Source organism: Callithrix jacchus, chromosome 2, assembly GCF_049354715.1.
Source record: "Callithrix jacchus isolate 240 chromosome 2, calJac240_pri, whole genome shotgun sequence".
Taxonomy (NCBI): Eukaryota; Metazoa; Chordata; class Mammalia; order Primates; family Cebidae; genus Callithrix; species Callithrix jacchus.
The window spans coordinates 136,274,545-136,294,180 of NC_133503.1; the positions used below are offsets into that span (position 1 = coordinate 136,274,545).

The following is a 19,636-nucleotide window of genomic DNA, read 5'->3' on the forward strand; positions in this document are numbered from 1 at the left end:
AAGTGGAGTAAGTAGGTGAAAGATGATGGAGTTGTTATGTAACGTTTGAGGCTGTGTATGCTAGGTCTTTGTAGAATGTAATGCACTTTGCAAATACTAAGTATCCTGAAAGTAGAAAGACAAGTCCCATTACCAAACTTCACAGGACTTACTAGGTCCTTTTCTAGAACCAATGTTTTGTGGTACTTGGTGTTGCTTAAAATACAGGCCCATTGTTGGGACTCTAGAAGTCTAGGGTTTTGGGGGATGGCATTTATTACAGTCACATTTTTGTATGGGTGTATCTAAGTTTATTTTTAGGGAGTGTTGAATATGCCTATATAAATACATAGGCATGTTGTATAAATAACTGCTTTAGGGAACTATTTGTGCTTATTTTCTGTCTTAATTAGCATGAGAGTTGACTCTATTTGAGTAGAAAATTTGTAACCATTTTTAAGAATAACAAATAATATAAATATATATAAGGAGTTGGTTTTTTGTTTTTTTCCCCCCTACATTTGGAAATTCAAACTTGAGAATAGTTCCTGTTCTATTCAGTCCAAATTTCTCAGATATACACAGATTCATTTAGTATTGGCCAGTTATTATAAAATCAAGGAAAGCAGAAAATCTACTCTACTATAAATGTAATGAGAGCAATGATTTACTTTACACTAATCCAAATAATTTTAGATTTGTCATTTGAGTGAGAATATATTACAATGGTACAATGTCACAGCTGACAGCATAAATTTGATTTTAGAATCTAACCTAATTAAGACTTTAGAAATTCTATTCTTCATATTACTTTAATGTTTTAAATAGTTGAAGGAAAATATTTATCATATTAAACTATTTGTGTTATATCTCTTTTTATCAGTAACCACAAACAGTTTTGTTTATTTCAACTACATGATTTATTCTTTAGGTGATGATGGTATTGTTATCTATTTTTTACTTTTTTTTTGTATTTTTTGTAGAGACAGGGTTTCACCATGTTGGCCAGGCTGGTCTTGAACTCCTGACCTCGTGATTCACCTGCCTTGGCCTCCCAAAGTGCTGGAATCATAGGTGTGAGCCACTGCACCCAGCTGTATTTTTTTCCTATTTTTATATATAAAACATTAACATATATTTCTCTTAGGATACTTTTTGTGCCTTTTATTTATCTATCTTTACATTTTAACCTTTTCTTATTGGACTACACGTTTCTTGAAGCAAGATTTTTGTCATATCATTTGTCACAGTTGCTCCCTTGCTTTTGTTCCATAAATTGAAGGCTGTGTGTCTACTATATTGTGGAGTTTTAGTAAGCATGTAATGGATGAATAAAGTAGTTACTGTGGCAAGCACTGGACATATAAAGATATGGTTCTTAGACATGGGAGAACTAGATGTTCCTTTGTTGGAAACACAGAATTAAATACTACAGCATAAAAATTGCTTTACTTATTATAGTAAGTGATTGGAGGTACATAGGAGAGGTTGACTTTTAAAGGTGGGTGGGAGTTCTGTGACATGGGTTGTTAGGGCATTCCAGAGGATACCATGAAAAAAATTACAGAAGTGTGAAAGAAAATGGCATGTTTGACATGAAAGAGATACTTGGTCTTTTGCATATGTTGAGAATTTGTATTCTAAGCAGTGGTTGGCTATTAAAGGTTTTTTTTCCTTTTTTTTAAGCAAAGAAATAGTATAATTTGTGATTTGAAAGTATCACTTTGTCATCAGGATGAAGGGGTTTAGATGGGATGTGATTAGAGCGAGGGATTCTAGTAAGGAGGCTGTTAGAATAGTTGAGGTTCAAGAGAGTAAAGGCATAAACTAAACCAATGTTAATACAAAGGATTGGGCAGTTGTGAGAGGTTCTTCAGTTAAAATGGAAAGACTTTGTGATTGATTAAATGTGGGATAGGAAGAAGTCTTTACTGCCTCACTGTTTTCTGGCTAGAGTGACTGACTAAATTGTCACTAAGCAAGATGGGGAATTATTGGGGAAAGATAAAGTTCATTTTAGGAATGATTGAGTGTGAAATTGGATGGGACATCCATTGGGAGATATTTCATTGAAAATAGAACTTTGGAAATCAGGAAGAAACTTTGCAGGCCTATGTTGCATATTTGAATTCATTGGTAAGCAGATGCTGAAGTAAGGAAAGCATGTGGATTGAGCAGAGAAGGTAGCTGAGGACAGAACTAGGAAACCAGTGGACACACTATGACATATTAGATGACTTGCATATGTTCTCAGTCTTATAAATTGAAGCTGAACTATAACCTTTTTATTTTTAAAGTAAATGTTCTTAACAAAAAGTGCTATTTGAAAAATATTTTATAAGTTTTTTTTTTTTTGAAACTAGAAATAGATCCACAGGAAGAAAAAATAGTCTACAACTTTAGGTTTAAATCTGTCTCTTTTTTAGATTGATTCTTTAAAAGATGCCTTTGCAAGCACTTCTGAAGGTAAGAAATTCAACTGATATTTCAGTATTTGAGACTTCAAATTAGAGCTGTGTACGTGTGCATGCATGCATGTGTGTGTGGTGTGTCACCCTAAGTGAAGACTTTTTCAGCTCTAGAATCCAGATGTGGGTTCTCACGCCACTACTGTCACTGATTTTGCTATGTGAACACTGAGTAAGCTATTGTACCTCTCCCTTCCTCGTTTCCTTAGCTATAAAATAGGGATGGTAATGTCTGTGTTGTTTATTTTCCAAGATTATTGGGAGAGAATGTAAGTGAAATGCAAAAACACTTTGCAGAGCCCAAGATAACATGGAAATGTGAGGAATGAATTATACAATTCATATAACTTGACAAAGTTATTATATATTTTAGAAAAAGATGTAAATTGTAAAATTTCTTAGCCTGACCCAAGTGAGGGGAGGGCAAACCTGTGTAATGTGGGGTATATGTGTAAACTAGTATAGTTCTTGCATTTCTGTGTATTTTAATAGGTAGTCCTTTTAATATGTAATCAACTAAGTGCAGTTTTGCTATTTTCCTCGTCAGGTCATGATAAAACATTTGTTTCCACTCGTACTCGAAGTAGTAATCTAAAGCGGCCGAAGATTGGAAAGCGGTTTCAGGATTCTGAATTTAGCAGTTCTCAAGGAGAAGATGAAAAGGCTTCCCAGACTTCATCTACAGCTTCAATAAACAAGTAAAGAATTATTTATTTTACTCTCATTTTTTGTTTATTTGTACTTTCATATTAGTATTTAACATTTAAGGTAGAAGCTGTTTATTTTGTTTGTATAGCAGATGACTTTGGTATAGGAGTTTGTATTTGAATTATTTATATTTGAATTCTTTTTTCTTCTTTTTTAATTTGAATTCTTATAAAGATTATTAGTTGTTTATCAGCGATAAGTGTTATCTTGACAATGTTATTGGGAGAAGTTGCTAGTAAGAGACTGGCATAAACTCCCTTCATGTGTGAAAATCTAGGAGAATAGTCCAGTGATTATATTATCCTAAATGAGTCATTATCACCAATGCTGAATTTGATGGCATAGTTTTAAGTAATGCTGAGATTTAGTCAGTTTTTTTTATTCCACATTCAGTTCTTTTATTTAATTTTCTAGTGGACAATTTATATAATCTTCCTTACCCTATCTTTTAAGTTAGTGTGACAATTTTCCATAATAAACTACTTAAAGAAAAGCTTTGGTCAATAATGGAATGAAACCACAAGCAAACAAACAAACAAAAAACTGCTTTTAAAAAATCAACACTTTCACCAAGTTTATATTCAAACAAAACCACATGGTATTGGTGTGATACATGTTTTCAGTGTTTTCTTGGGGCTGGCTTCCACGGCACAGCTGTGGTCAGCCACAGTTTGTCACACTGGATGGTGGAAGGTCACTCAGCTTCACATTATCTGGAGGCCCTTGAAACCTCAAATTGTCATGGCTCTATCAATGCCAGCACTACAAAATTTGCAACACACCTTGCTTGTCCACTTCATAGAGACTTGAGTGATGCTATTCTGGTGCAGTATCTCCAAGATCGTGTTGTGGTCCTCATTTGTGGCCCTCTTGTCCATGTTGTGGAAGCATTCCATGGCAGATATGTCGCATTGGATGGTCTGTTTTGGAATATCTAACTTGGAGACAAAGATCAGGTAGCACAGTCATCATAGCTAAAGAGCACTGGGCAGCAGTCATGGCCAGCAGCCTCTGAGGCAAATGACACACTAAGAAGGGGCAGAAACTCCATCATCAGAGTTGAGACCTGCATATTTTTGAGGCATCAGCAACAGACATGGTGCTATCATGGCTGACCCAAGGTGGCTCCCACTGGCAGAGAAGCTGACCCCGTGGACCCAGCCACCAGAGCCACTGCCACCAAACTCTGACATCAGCTGCCCAAAAGACATCTTGCTGCCCCAGGATGTGCTGGCTGGCTTTTCATCCACTTCTTTAATGTAAGCAGAAAACACTGCATTTGAAGTCACATGATCCTGCTGCCAGCAATACATTGGGATGCCAATCCAAGCTGAGGACTGTGGAGCGAATCAACTTTTTAATGTGCTTGCTCACTCACCAGTCATTTTCAGACTCAAAGTAACAAACAGAAATGAGTCATGCTCCACTTCTCACAGCAGATTTGTTCTCTAGGGGGGACCACTTCACAAAAGTAGCTGTGTAATTCTCAGGATAGGGTTGGCTTCCAGACACCATCTTTCTGTCTCCAGACATAGATAGGTATTGTGATCTGCCCAACAAGTGACGAATCGGTTGCTCTTGGGAGCCGAATCAATATCTGTGATGTGTCCATTGTGCTCCTTGAGTTCATGAGCTTTCACCCGCTGGCTCCGTTCTTTCAGATGTGCATTTCATGATTATTAGGACTGAGGGCAATCTGGGTATTATCGCTGTTCCAGGTATGATGGATGACTGGCTCTAGTAAAAACTGAGGCACTGACACATTATTCTTAGTGTTTTCAAAGGAGAAAAAGCTAGGGTCGAGGAAGTCCAGGCAGGCTTGGAGTGGAGGATTTACAGATTGTGGGCAGTCAATGTGAACTGGCTCTAGTCAGTTTTAAAATACCCACAATTTTACTTTATTGAGCTATTGGATATAATTTATAAATTAGTGATAAACCATAAATTGTACAGTCAGTTCCTCCAGGAATTTAGTTGCCAACTGAATCAATGGAACACTTGAGGCTCAACTTTATTCTTTGTCTTTCTTTGCATCTTAAATCAAGACTTTAGATTTTTGCTCTACAGTTCAGCCAGCTGTTCCTGAGTCAACCATTTAGTTAATTCATAACTTTGCTATTTTAACTGTCCAATAATTTTAGTCAAGTAGAGAATTCTGTAGCTATGCTAATCTCATTATACAAATAATTTAAAATTTGGGTAATTAAGTATATAAATATTTTGGTGAAAAATTTGTAATGTTAAAGATAGATATTAGAAAGTATTTAAATCTAGTAATTAAAAAATGAGTTTAGAAAAATAGTTTTCTCACTGAACAATATTTTGATATAGTACCCTTTTTAGAAGGGTAGCAATATATTTTAAATTGAACCTTCTAGAATTATTGTGGGATTTTGTTTGCTTTTCATAAATAGAACAGTAGGACTTAATGCTTGAATGTTTCCTCAGACACAAGGAACAAAACATGGTCTTTGCTCTCAAAGGATTGAGTGACTTGGGGTAAAGAGAGATATACACAGTTAAAAGCACTGTGAGGTGGATTGTGACAGTACAATAATGGGAAGTGCAGAATGCTGTGGATACAGGGGAAAGAGTGTTTGATTCTAATTGAGGGGATGGAGAGATTTGGCATTTGGGTCTGGGCTTCAAAGATTAGTAGAAACTCAACAAGCAGAGTTGGGAGAAAAGAAGACCTTCTAGTGAAAGGATCCATGACTGTGGCCTGCAGGCCAAATCTGGCCTGCTACCTGTTTTTGTGAATAAAATTTTATTGTAAGACATCCATGCTCATTAAGCTGATATATTTTAAATTATTGTTTAGTAAGCTTATATATTTTTTATATATTATTAAGCTTATATATTTTTACTTTTGTGCATTGCAGTGGCAGAGTTGAGTGGTTAGAACAGAGACCATATGGTCCACAATGCCTAAAGGAAAGGTTTGCTGACCCCTTATCTACAGCAAGGATGTGAAATAACTTTCTGCAATGATGGAAATGTTTTGTACTTGTGCTGCCCAGTATGTAGCCATTAGCCAGTGTGCCCATGGAACACTTGAAGTATGGCTAGTGCAAATGAAGAACTGAATTATTTCATTTAATTTTAATTTAAATGTAAAATAATGAAGTATGTCTCATGGCTATTTTATCTAGACTAAAGCACTAACATAAGCACAGGCACAAAGCTAGGTGGAATGTTGCTAAAGATGACTGATAAATAAGGTAAATAAAATCGTAAGGGTCTAGGCTGGGCCCAGTGGCTTATGCCTGTAATCCCCAGCACTTTGGGAAGCTGAGGCAAGTGGATCGGTGAGGAGTTCAAAACAAGCCTGAGCCAACATGTCAAAACCCTGTCTCTACTAAATATACAAAAATTACCTGGGTGTGGTGGCACACGTCTGTAATCCCAGCTACTTGAGAGGCTGAGGCAGAATTGCTTGAACCCGGGAGCAGAGGTTGCAGTGAACTGAGATCATGCCACTGTACTCCATCTTGGGTGACAGGGGGAGATCCTGTCTCAAAAACAAACAAAAAATATATATAAGGGTCTAGTTATGTTAGGCCTTCAAAGAAGGTACACTTTATTCACTAAGCTTAGAGAAACACCAAGAAGTTTCTGAATTGGGCTGTCACAGATGCAGATAATATATATTAGAAAGACAGCTCTGAAAGCCTTGATGAAGATGTACTCCTCTAAGTCTGAAGATGAATTGGGAAGAAGTTACAGTGGTCCAGAGGGCCTGAAGCAGAGCTGTGAAAATGGGTATGGAAAGTCAGGAATATATTTGAAAGGCATTTTTGGAGTTAGAACTAAACCAAATAATGTGTTGTCCAAGGTGACGTTTTTGAGAATGAAAGGAGCATCATTAATAATTATGCCAGTATGCACAATTATGGACAAAAGTCTGTAAACTACCACTGCCCCTGGCAAATTGGGATATATGTTCATTCTAATAGAATAAGGTTCATGGTCCTTCAGTGTAAATTAGATTAAAAAAAAAAGATAAGATCCAATAAATTATAGATAGAATAAAAGAAGGGTCTAGTTTACATAATTGAGAAGATGGTAATATTATAAGAGGATGAAGAGATTGGTTTTAGACTTGTAAAATCTGAAGTTGTAGTCAACATATAGTTGATTCTCTAAACTGTTAGTTTGTTAAGAAAGGACTTTTGAGATTTTATATTTATCCTTAGTAAAACAAGTGAGAATGGTCTTCTTTTGTTTTTTAGATTGGAGTCTACTGTGCGCACCTCAGACAGCCCAGAAGAATTTCTGGAAGAAGAATCCGAACAGAGAGGGATTGAATTTGAGGATGAAAGCAGTGATAAAGATGCATGGCCAGCACCAGAAACCCAGCCACAGCAAGAGAAGCAAGATGGCGAAAAGGTATGAGATCACTTATTCAATAAAGTGAAAATAAGTAAACAGAATTTTAACTTTCTTAATCATATATTGTTAGAAAAATACAATGATATATTTAGAGCCTTAGAAATTGTGTTTAGTGTTAAAAAGCAAGGTCAGGGTCGGGCGCGGTGGCTCAAGCCTGTAATCCCAGCACTTTGGGAGGCTGAGACGGGTGGATCACGAGGTCAACAGATCGAGACCATCCTGGTCAACATGGTGAAACCCCGTCTCTACTAAAAATACAAAAAATTAGCTGGGCATGGTGGCGCATGCCTGTAATCCCAGCTACTTGGGAGGCTGAGGCAGGAGAATTGCCTGAACCCAGGAGGCGGAGGTTGCGGTGAGCCGAGATCGCGCCATTGTACTCCAGCCTGGGTAACAACAGTGAAACTCCGTCTCAAAAAAAAAAAAAAAAGCAAGGTCAGGTACTAAAGTTGGGGAGAGGATAAAATTACAAGTGTAACTGAGTTTTAAAAAGTTTGAGTTATAATGAAGTTTGAGTTTATAAAAGTTTGAGTTATATAGAAGATAAAATAGGAATGTTTAGTAAGATCCTTCAGTGCATTTAAAATATAAATTTATTTGTGGAATTAAACACACTTAAGTACACAAATGATATGATCTACCTTATAGAACCAGTCCAATAAACCTTCAGTTGCACCCGCATTTTAGTTAGAGGGGCAGGAATTAGTAATCTGGAAAAAAAATATTTGATCACTATTGACCTCACAAAATTCTGGAAAAATAACTAAATTCATTTTTTTGAACACTGGAAAAAAAATTTATATATATAAATTTATATATATATATATATATATATATATATATATATAAACCCTTGGTAAATAAGTAAACTCTTCATCTGGGTTGATTTCTGCAACTTTAAGATATTTATTGCTATTTTCTTTTTTCTTCCCTCTATCCTTTTCCATTTCTTTTTCCTTTAATATCTTCAATCTTTTCCTTTCCACAGATTCCCTATTTCTTCTTTCATATGTACTTAAGTTTCTTGAAAAATCTTTTAGCTGTTTTCTAAATCCAGCAGGCGGGTGAATAAGTGAAACTATGTTATCAATTTTATTTTCTTTTTTTGAGACAGAGTTTTGCCCTTTTTGCCCAGGCTAGGGTGCAGTGGCATAATCTTGTTTCACTGCAACCTCTGCTTCCTAGTTTCAAGCACTTCTCCTGCCTCAGTCTCCCTAGTAGCTGGGATTACAGGTGCCCCCCACCACCCCCAGCTAATTTTTGTATTTTTAGTAGAGAGAGGGTTTTACCACTTTGGCCAGGCTGGTCTTGAACTCCTGACCTCAGGTGATCTGCCTACTTCAGCCTCCCACAGTGCTGGGATTACAGGAGAGAACCACCGCACCCAGCCAATTTTGTTTTCTTAAATCACTTTGATTTAGCTCCTGCTTCCTCTGTTTCATGAAATAATATACGTGATCTCAGCTCACTGCAGCCTCTGCCTCCTGGGTTTAAGCGATTCTCCTGCCTCAGCCTCTCAAGTAGCCAGGATTACAGGTGCACCAACATGCCTGGCTAGTTTTTTTTTTTTTTTTTTTTTTAAGTAGATATGGGGTTTTAGTAACTTAAGCATATTCTAAGAGTTGACAAGAAAAAAAAAAGTGGAGATGGGGTTTTACCATGTTTGCCAGGCTGGTCTTGAATTCCTGATCTGCCCACCTTGGCCTCCCAAAGTGCTGGGATTACAGGCATGAGCCACTGTACCCAGTCTCATGAAACGATATTTTTATATTTATTTTTGTAATATTTCAGTAGTTTTTGGGAAGCAGATGGGTGTTTGGTTGCATGGATAAATTCATTCGTGGTAATTTCTGAGATTTTGGTGCACCCATCATCCATGCAGTGTACACTGTACCTAATGTGTAGTCTTTTATTCCTCACCCCCTCCTACCCTTTCCCCCTAATCCCCAAAATCCATTATATCACTCTTATGCCTTTGCATCCTCATAGCTTAGCTCCCACTTGTGAGTGAGAACATACAATATTTGGTTTTCCATTCCTGAATTACTTCACTTAGAATAATGGTCTCCAACTCCATCCAGGTTGCTGTGAATTTCATTCTTTCATTCATTTTTATGGCTGAGTGTAGTATTCCATGGTCTATATATACCACATTTTCTTTATGCATCATTGGTTGATGGGCATGTAGCCTAGTTCCATATTTTTGCTATTGCAAATTGTATTGCTATAAACATGCATGTACAAGTGTCTTTTTCATATAATTACTTCTTTTTCTCTGGGTAGATAGCCAGTAGTGGGATTGCTGGATCAAATGGTAGTTCTACTTTTAGTTCTTTATGGAATCTCCACAGTTTTCCATAGTGGTTGTACAAGTTTACATATTCCCACCATAGTGTAAAAGTGTTCCCTTTTCATTATATCCACTCCAGAATCTATTATTTTTTTATTGTGGCCATACTTAACAGGAGTAAGGTGGTATCGAATTTTAGTTTTAATTTGCATTTCCTTGATAATTAGCATATTAGGGTTCTCTAGAGGGACAGAACTAATAAGATAGATATATATATAAAGGGAGTTTATTAAGGAGTATTAACTCATGATCACAGAGTCTCACAGTAGGCCATCTGCAAGGTGAGGAGCAAGGAGGTCAGTCCAAGTCCCAAAGCTAAAGAACCTGGAGTCCAATGTTTGAGGGAAGGAAGCAGCCAGCCTGGGAGGAAGATGTAGGCTGGGAGTCTAAGCCAGTCTAATCTTTCCACGTTCTTCTGCCTGATTTTTATTCTGGCCATGCTGGCAGCTGATTAGATGGTGCCCACCTGGATTGAGGGTGGGTCTGCCTCTTCCAGTTCACTGACTCAAATGTTAATCTCCTTTGGTAGCACCCTTACAGATACACCCAGGAATGATACTTTGCATCCTTCCATCCAATCAAGTTGTCACTCAGTATTAACCATCACAAGTCTACCCCTTGTCAGCTTGAACCCATACACCTTTCCTGAGATCATACATAATCTTCAAATAAAGACAATAGTAAGGTCATAATTACACCTAACATAATACAGCTGTCCTTTGTACAACTGGAAACCCCCAACACAAATGCTATTCCATAAAGTTAACTTATGCTGATATGAAGTCAATAAATCTTATGTCACATGATAAAGGAAAAGGGAAATAAAATGAAGATATTTTCTTAGTACAAGTGTATATATGCACAAACATGTTCTTAACAAAATAAGGAAGAAATGCTCATGACAATTACAGTCCTCATTTCTGTAGCTGGTCAAGTGGTCGAAGCTGGTATTGATGACCACCTTCTTCTGCTACCCATTCTATATTCCCTTTGCCTTTAGCAAGCACCTCAACAGGTCCTGTTTTTTTCCTAGTGGGGTAACCCAAAGCTTCATTCCTGAAGGGTCTGGGCCATTTGTAGTCCTGCCTGGATTGGGCTGTTCTAGTTTCTCATTGACCTTAATCATAGGTCATGGTAATACTAAAAGATGCCCCAAGGGATTTCCTATATTCCACACATATTCTTCCTTACCTCCATTGTGGAGTAGTAGACTGATTTCATCTTGATAGTCCCGGTCAGTCACTCACAGTGATAGTGAAGCAATTAGCAGCTACATATGCTGCCCTTCAGGCTTGTGAGAGTGTGACAGGGTGGGCAACAGTCATCACTCCAGGCAACACTGTAACTCCCTCCTTAGCCTGTTGACTTAAAGGTAGGAGGGGCCCAAAGTGTCCAGGTGACAATCTTCTAGTTAAATGGAATCGTTGTTGTGTCTCCTGGTGGCAGCATTCCTCTCTGGAACTAAGACCTCTAGGCCAGCAGAACGTAATGTGAGGACAGGAAGCAAAAATTTTGCTAGTGCATCACTAGGGGTGATGGTGAGTGGTGCCACTTACACTTTCACCCCTTGATTCCTGGACCAATATATGCTATGGGAGAAACAGTACCATATATTAGATCTGATTTTGAGATCCATGGCCTTCTGGAGAACTCTGCCCCAGCCCTGCAAAGTGTTGTCACCTAGTTGGCATTGTGATTCTGACTTCAAAAGGCCATTCCACCATTCTATCAATCCAGCTGCTTCAGGATGATGGAGGAATATGGTAACACTAGTGAATTCCAGGAGCATGAGCCCTCTGCTGAACTTCTTTAGCTGTAAAGTGAGTGCCTTAATCAGAGGCAATGCTGTGTGGAATACTGTGATGATGGATAAGGCATTCCATGAGTCCACGGATGGTAGTCTTGGCAGAAGCATTGTATGTAGGATAGGCAAACCCATATCCAGAGTAAGTGTTTATTCTAGTGAGGACAAATCTATGCTCTTTCCATGATGGAAGAGGTCCAGTATAATCAACCTGCCACCAGGTAGCTGGCTGATCACCTTGAGGACTGGTATCATATCAGGGCTTAGTGTTGGTCTCTGCTGCTGGCACATTGAGCACTCAGCAGTGGCCGTAGCCAGGTCAGTCTTGGTGATTGGAAGTTCTTGTTGCTGAGCTCATGCGTAATCTCCATCCCTGCCATCATGGCCAGTTTGTTCATGGACCCACTGGGTGATGACAGGGGTGGCTGGGGAAGGAGGCCGAGTGGTATCCACAGAACAAGTCATCCTATCCACTTGATTATTAAAATCCTCCTCTGCTGACATCACCCTTTGGTGAGCACTCACATGGGATACAAATGTCTTCAGTTTTTTTACCACTCAGAGAGGTCCATCTACATACCTCTTCCCCAAATTTTTTTTGTCACCAATTTTCCAATCATGTTTCTTTCAGGTCCCTGACCATCATTGTAAACCATTCGCTACAGCCCATGAATCAGTATGTAATCACACTCTTGCCATTTCTCCTTCTATGCAAAAGCACAATCAGGTGCGCTGCTTGAAGTTCTGCCCACTGGGAAGATTAATCTTCACTGCTGTCCTTCAGGGATGTCCTAGAAAGGAGCTGTAGTGCTGCAGATTCATTTTGGGTGGTGCCTGCATATTGTGCAGAACCATCTGTGAACCAGGTCCTCCCTAGTCTTCTCTACCTCTGTCAGCTGATCATAGGGAATGCCCCATGAGGCAATTGGTGCAGGCTGTGGAAGAGAAGCCAGGGTGGAGTGGAGACTATGGACATTTGAGCCACTTCCTCATGTAACTTACTTGTGACTTCAGGACCTGCTCAAGCCTGATCACATATATACCACTTGAATTTGATGATAGAATGTTGTTGTGCATGACCCACAGACGGGTCAGAAAACACCCAGTTCATGATAGGCAGTTCAGGTCATATGGTGACTTGATAACCCATAGTCAAATGTTTGGTTTCCACTAAAGCCTAGTAACAGGCTGCAGGTCAGCCACTCACATGATGAGAGGTTGTGTCTGATTTTCCACATTTCAACTCTTTGTCTATAGGAGGTAAGACTCAGGGCTTTTGAAGTATCTGCTTTTGAAGCTGGGAGTTAGAGTCCCTGAGTTCATCCTTTTCTTTCATCACTTTGTCCAGTGAACTTAGGAGCAACCAACTAACTTCATTATGTTCCTTAGTTCTCCACATCTGGTCAAAGGTATTATGTATAGTCACCAAACTACTTCCCTCTCACAAGTGGTGAATCAGGAGTGTCAAATGCACTTATTTTTCATAGCTAAAACAGTTCATGCCAAGGACTATCAGTGTTCTCCATACTATTAGAAGTAGAGTCCTTAGCATTCTGGGGTCTGATCATATTAAGGAGCCAATTCCAGACACTCCAAAATCTAAGAAAAAACTCCACCCTTAATACTTGGTTCCTTTAGAACCATTTCTGGCACCAAAATCTGTTAGGGTTTTCTAGAGGGACAGAACTAATAGGATGGGTGTATATATAAAGGGGAGTTTATTAAGGAGTATCAACTTACACCATCACAAGGTGTCCCACAATAGGCTGTCTGCAAGCTGAGGAGCAAGGAAGCTAGTCCGAGTCCCAAAGCTGAAGAACCTGGAATCTGATGTTAAAGGGCAGGAAGCATTCAGCATGGGAGAAAGATGGCTGGGAGGCGAAGCCAGTCTCATCTCTCCGTGTTTGTCTGCCTGCTTTTTATTCTGGCCATGCTGGCAGCTGATTAGATGGTGCCCAGTTGGATTGAGGGTGGATCTGCCTCTCCCAGTCCACTGACTCAAATGTTAATCTCCTTTGGCAACACCCTTACAGATACACCCAGCAATAATAATTTGCACATCTTCAAGTTCAACCTCTATCAAGGAACTCTGAGGAACAGCAGTAGATGTTTCCTGGGTGTAGGATAGGTAGGCACTGAGAAGGGATCCATCATGCATGACAAATAAATTAGTTTGTAATCATGTCCTTTTTTCTCCTTTCCTAATGGTGCAGGAATCTGAATTAGAGCCTATGAATGGTGAGATAATGGATGATTCTCTTAAAACCTCAGTTATAACAGAAGAGGAAGACTCCACTAGTGAGGTTTTAGATGAAGAATTAAAATTGCAGTCTTTTAATTCCAGTGAAGACTCCACAAATCTTATTCCACTGGTGGTAGAATCTTCAAAAGTCCCTGAAGCAGATGCATCAGATAAGGTAAGGGGGCAATGAGCTATTTTTTAATAAAGTATATCAATGTTGGTGACATTACAGGGGAGGGTGCATGGTATATGGTATTTGCTTCCACCTTAACATGTACAATGCTTTAGGAAGATTAACTTTTATACTAGATTTAATATTGTAATAAAATGCTATCAGTAATTTTCAATAAATCTAAATAATTATAACATATCTGATACATGGTAACAAAATGAGTTTTATTACTTTTAATACTTTGTACTTAGGAAATACTGAGAAAAGTGGATAAAGCATTATTGACCAAATATTTGAGTATCTACTACTTACATAGTCTATGACCAAAACAGCAATTTAAATTTGTTTTAATTAGGTAGGCAGATTAGGTTGGTGGGCGGAAAAAACTTGTTGGAGTATTTTAAAATAAATTTAGTTACTTTTGAATATTAAATTTATGGCTAAAAAACTATTGTATATTATTTGTGTCTCACCTAAGTAAATGAATAAAACTTCCATTGCCCTAACTTACAATCTAATGAAATCATTGTCAAACTTAGTGGGGTGGCACAGTGTCAAGTCCCAAGGGATTTTCGGTTCTGGCTCCTGTAACATCAGGAAACTCAAAAACCTGAGCTGATTCATAGTTTTGAAGAATCTTCATATGAAGTTTAAAGTGTCTTAAATAACAAAATAATTCATTATATCCTCAAAGTAAGAACTTAGTATATTAAAATTACCATGTGACACAATTTTGAAGAAATTGAGTTGTATTCAGAATATATACACATTTAGCAGAAGAGAGAAATTTTTTAAAACGTACACAATTAACAAAAGTAGTGAATACTGAATTGTTTAAATTGTAGTTCAGTGTCATTGCATATTAGTGCCTCAGAATAATTTATTTTTAGAACTATATTACAAGTTTATTTGCTGACCAGGCTTTTAAATTTTCAGACCCCACATACAGCTGACTCAGAAATGATGGATGAAGGTACCTCTGATGAAAAGGGGCACAGAGAAGAGAAACTGTCCCCACTTCCAAGAAAGAAAGCACATCTTGGGAGTTCAGACAGTGTTGCTACTATGTCAAATGAAGAACGATCTGATGGTGGTTTTCCAAACTCTGTGATAGCTGAATTTTCTGAAGAACCAGTCTCTGAGAATTTATCTCCCAACACTACTTCCTCATTGGAAGACCAGGGTGAGGAGGGGGTATCTGAGCCCCAGGAAACATCTACTGCTGTTCCTCAGAGTTCCTTGATAGAGGTTGAACTTGAAGATGTGCCATTTGCACAGAATGCAGGACAAAAGAACCAGTCAGAGGAGCAGTCTGAAGCATCTTCTGAGCAACTGGATCAGTTTACACAATCAGCAGAAAAAGCTGTGGATAGCAGCTCAGAGGAAATAGAAGTTGAAGTGCCTGTGGTAGACAGGAGGAATTTAAGAAGAAAGGCCAAAGGGCATAAAGGACCTGCTAAGAAGAAAACTAAGTTGACCTGAAGGAAAAAGAAATGCAGATGATAAACCATCTTCTTTGTAACATAATTGTTGTTTTTAAAATATGGTAATTAATAAACAGCATGGGGTACAGCACAAAAGTTTCCAAAATTTCAATTTGAACTTACTTACTATGCAGTTTTTTGCTTCCCTTTAGAACATAGAATTCACCATTCCTTTTAATTTTTCAGGCTATTTTTGGTAAATCCAATTTTTTTATTTTTGTTAATCATGTTTCAATTTTGGGAAACCAGATCATATTATATTTTATCAGGTGGTATATCTGACCATTATTTCAAAAATGTAATTAAAAAACTGAAAGTAGCAGCATTTCCTTTACTTAAAAGGATCACAAAAATCTTTTATACTAAAGGTTTTAATAAAGTAAAACTTGGTGAGGGTTCTAGAAGTTTTAAATTTCAAAACTAATCACCATTTTAAAAAATGTTGGCATGCCTAAACGAGTGTCAGTAAATTATAATAAATATAACTTCAAGTAAACAAGAGCACAAAAACAAACTCTGGTCAAAGGTTCATGAAGATACTTTGGTTTTGGCCTCTAGTTTTTTCCCTTTGATTTCAGTATCTTTGGAAAGGTATACGTAAACTGTTTCTGATTCATTCTATCATCTGATGTTAACAGTATCGTCAGGGATTTAACTGTGGCATGTGGGGACTAATAAAATTTAAAATTTCATTTGAAGTATAGGTTTGCTATAGTTTTCTTCTGTCTGCATATGTGCAGATGCCTAGAAGTTTAGACTCCAGTTTCACCTTTAATTAGGTAAAAATCCCAACTAATATAATTTAGGGACATAGTTTAATTTTGACTTCTGGCCTGATCAAGATTAAGCTGGAGATTTTACTTTTATCCCCACTCAGTTAATATGTATATTTCAGAAATGTGAGGCTTCTTCCTGAGGCATCTCTTTAAAATCTTGCCACCTCCCTAATTCTGCAGTCTTATTTATATTTCCCATAGTGTTCATCCACGTCTTTCCAACTCATGGAGTGATTCTCCAATCAACAGAGTTTCCTGCCTGCCGGCTTATGCCCTTGATGTCCATTTTTGGGTAGGTTTGGAGGTACACCCCACAATATTAGACCTATATGGCAGGAGTAAAACTGCCCTGGGGAGCTATAGTTACAAGGGCTTCAACCAGAAATCAGATTGGAGGCTTCAGTCATCCTTCGATTTGTTCTGAGTACTGGTTGCACACTAGCCTATTAAGTATATGTTGTGTTATCATAGCAAAGGCCTGGGAAAATTTGAAAAAAAATCCCTGAACTGTTAGTTTTTGTATAGTAATTTATTAAAAAATGAACAAAATGGTTCCTCTTAGAATCCAAAGATAATCTCAGAACAATTCTACTCTTTGGAAATATTACATGTACTCACATTTGCACTAAGTTGGAGAATATTTTGAGACCATTTAGATTGTTTTAAAAATAGCTTGATCTTGATCCTTATGTGAAAGAAACATGACTTTGTCATTATTTGAGGTAGCTAAGGATTGATGTTGAAAGTTTATTCACTTTATATATAGTAAGCTGATGTCACGTCAGCAAATTTTGTTTTGGGATATTGGGGATTTGAGATTTTGGGATTTTAAATTAACTAATTTTCAATCTAATTAGTTAATTTAAAATCTTTTAGCAGTCAAAATAGTAAACCCTCCTATTTGTGTTAGATTTTGAACACTTGTATTACCCTATATTTTCTTTATTGGTCAGCGGTAAGCCAGATTATTTCATTCTAAATGAAAATTAAAGCACTTTGGCCATTTTCTTCAACAAACACTAATATTAAGTAAAAAAAACAAAAGTATTAGTGAATCTACCAAACATTTATGCTGTTTTATACATTTTATGAGAAATTCCTGTCAATATCATAAAAGGAAATGTCCTGTTAAGATTCAGTAAATTCTTAACCCTTACAGTTGTCATTTCTTAGGTTAAAAACAACACTTTTAGATATTTTATTTTTGCTTGGGTTTAAAACATTTTCTTTTCAAATTAAACATGGAATGCTTCATGAATTTGTGTGTCATCCTTGCACAGGGTCCATGCTAATTTTACCTGCATTATTCCAATTTTAGTATATGTGCTGCTGAAGTGAGCACCAAAAGACTTTCTTTCAACAGGTGTACTTTTTTAAAGACTGAGCTCACTGGGTCAACTCTTGATGTGTGAATATAGTGGAGTTTACAAAAAATGTTTAATCATATATGACCACTGGGGACTAACAGTATAAATTTCTTCTTGTTAAACTTGTTTGGATTAAATGGTGAATTGTAGGCAATTTAGAAGTTTTTTGTTCAGTATACAGGAAGACTTATGTTACAGATGATCTCTGACAGAAAATGTTATTTTGGGGTTTATAGATTTATAGAGGGAAAAGTTAGATCACATGGAAAAACCTAACTCATGTTCAGTAACTTGAGTATAGAATTTATAACACAATTTATCTTCAATAAGGAATCTACACGAAAAAATTTCACAATTACAGAGGACTGAAAATGTGATTTCAACCAGCTAGCCTAGTTGTTGAATGTCCAGTCACATTATACATAGTCCTTTGTGAACTTATTTGTGAAGGGAGTTCACTTTTTGTGTATATATGTGTATATTTCCTTGTGTAATATAAAGCAGATGGTTATTAGCAATATTTTAGTTCTTTCAAGTTTAAATTATTCAATTGCTAGACATCACAGAAATTAGTATATTTAAGAATTTATTACAAAGCTCCTCTACGACTTTTAAAGGTGAGAGGGTCTATTATGATTTTTTATAAAATCAAATAGCATGATTTAAAATGTCAGTCTTCTACTTAAAATGTGTCTATATTCATGGTATATCCATTCAGTGTAGATGGTAAGGAAAACATCTAGTCGTTGAATATTTACTTTTAGCAGACTCCAGAACACTACCTACAATGGTTTCAGTGACTAGAAATCTTGAAGGTTTTTATGATTGCGTCAAATTGAACCTGTAATAATATCTAAATATCTGCTCTTATGTTCTGCTTGATCCTTTGGGATTACTTTCTAAGGTTTGGTCACACCAGCAAACTGAAACAGATCTTAATGTAAATAAAGAATTTATACTAATATTACTCATCTGTGTTACAGTATTTTGGAAACAAGTTTCTGCCTTGTATGTCCATTAGTAGCAATATGATGTTTCAGGTGTCATCTAGTGTTTTATGGGTGTGATTAGTTACAAGTGTTATGCTTATGTTTTCATACTCAATATCAAGCTTTCTTTGTACTTTACAAAATAGCAATTTATTTTTGGTTCTACAAAAAACAAGCAAATTTCATTTTTGTAGTATTCAGAAATTACCTGGAGTCAGTTTTTTTTTTTTTTTTCCCCACCTTCTTGAAGTTGTGATCTACGCATAACCCATTTATATTAGTGGCAAAATTACTTGCTAAAATCTAATTGTAAGAAAGGCTTAGCTTCTGTCATCAAGTGATTGTATCATCTTGGATCATCATTTCCAAGGAACTAGCCTTTCTTTTTCTAAATGTCTGTATGTGTTCTAAAACCTCTAGTGTATTTATACAACTTAGAAAAAATGTTAACATTCAGAGTAGCAAGTCTTACTGAAGTATTTTGTTTGTTTTCTTGGTAGTTTTTTTTTTTTTAAAGTAAGTTTAAAAGTAGTAATTAAACCTATATTTTATAATTGTTTCCTGGTCTGTGTTTTGAAATTCTTTTCCTTCTGTTTTCCTCATGAAGATGTTTCAGATACAGAATTTGTTTAGACAGTGAATGACTTCGTTAAAGGCACAATTAATCACATTGGTTGTATTCTGAAGACAGACTTTAAAAAAATAAACAACTTAAAACAATGTGGTGATTATAAATTAATGTAATTTACAGCCACAACATATCACAACAGTGCTTTCACTAAGTTACAACTCTAAAACCTTACCTTTTTACATCATCTAAGTAACTGCAAATAAATTTCTCCTCACAATCAGTGCAGTTGTCTTTTCCTTTTAAAAGTTAGCTGGAGTTACTTAACTAATTGTTA

The 19,636-nt window shown here is 36.8% G+C and overlaps 1 protein-coding gene, 1 non-coding gene and 1 pseudogene across 21 annotated transcripts in view; 1 reads left to right on the forward strand and 2 right to left on the reverse strand.

Moving 5' to 3' along the window:
- Positions 1-19,582, forward strand: part of FAM169A (family with sequence similarity 169 member A) — a 75,582-nt gene extending 56,000 nt beyond the window's left edge. For all 19 annotated transcript variants that reach the window (XM_008991936.5, XM_078365342.1, XM_078365354.1 and 16 more), the window contains 5 exons: positions 2,406-2,445; positions 2,995-3,145; positions 7,388-7,544; positions 13,915-14,118; positions 15,052-19,582. In XM_008991936.5, coding sequence (XP_008990184.1) covers positions 2,406-2,445; positions 2,995-3,145; positions 7,388-7,544; positions 13,915-14,118; positions 15,052-15,597 — 1,098 coding nt within the window. In that variant the 3' untranslated portion in view covers positions 15,598-19,582. The remainder of the gene's footprint in view (positions 1-2,405; positions 2,446-2,994; positions 3,146-7,387; positions 7,545-13,914; positions 14,119-15,051) is intronic.
- On the reverse strand, positions 3,716-6,202 carry LOC128931366 (actin-related protein 2/3 complex subunit 1A pseudogene; annotated as a pseudogene). The gene is made up of 2 exons (XR_013532422.1): positions 6,163-6,202; positions 3,716-5,021 (listed from the first exon to the last, which is right to left on the reverse strand). The product of XR_013532422.1 is annotated as an actin-related protein 2/3 complex subunit 1A pseudogene (transcript).
- Positions 17,611-17,717, reverse strand: LOC118151847 (U6 spliceosomal RNA). Its single transcript, XR_004740252.1, has one exon. It is a non-coding gene; the product is annotated as a U6 spliceosomal RNA (small nuclear RNA).
- Positions 19,583-19,636: the final 54 nt, after the last annotated feature.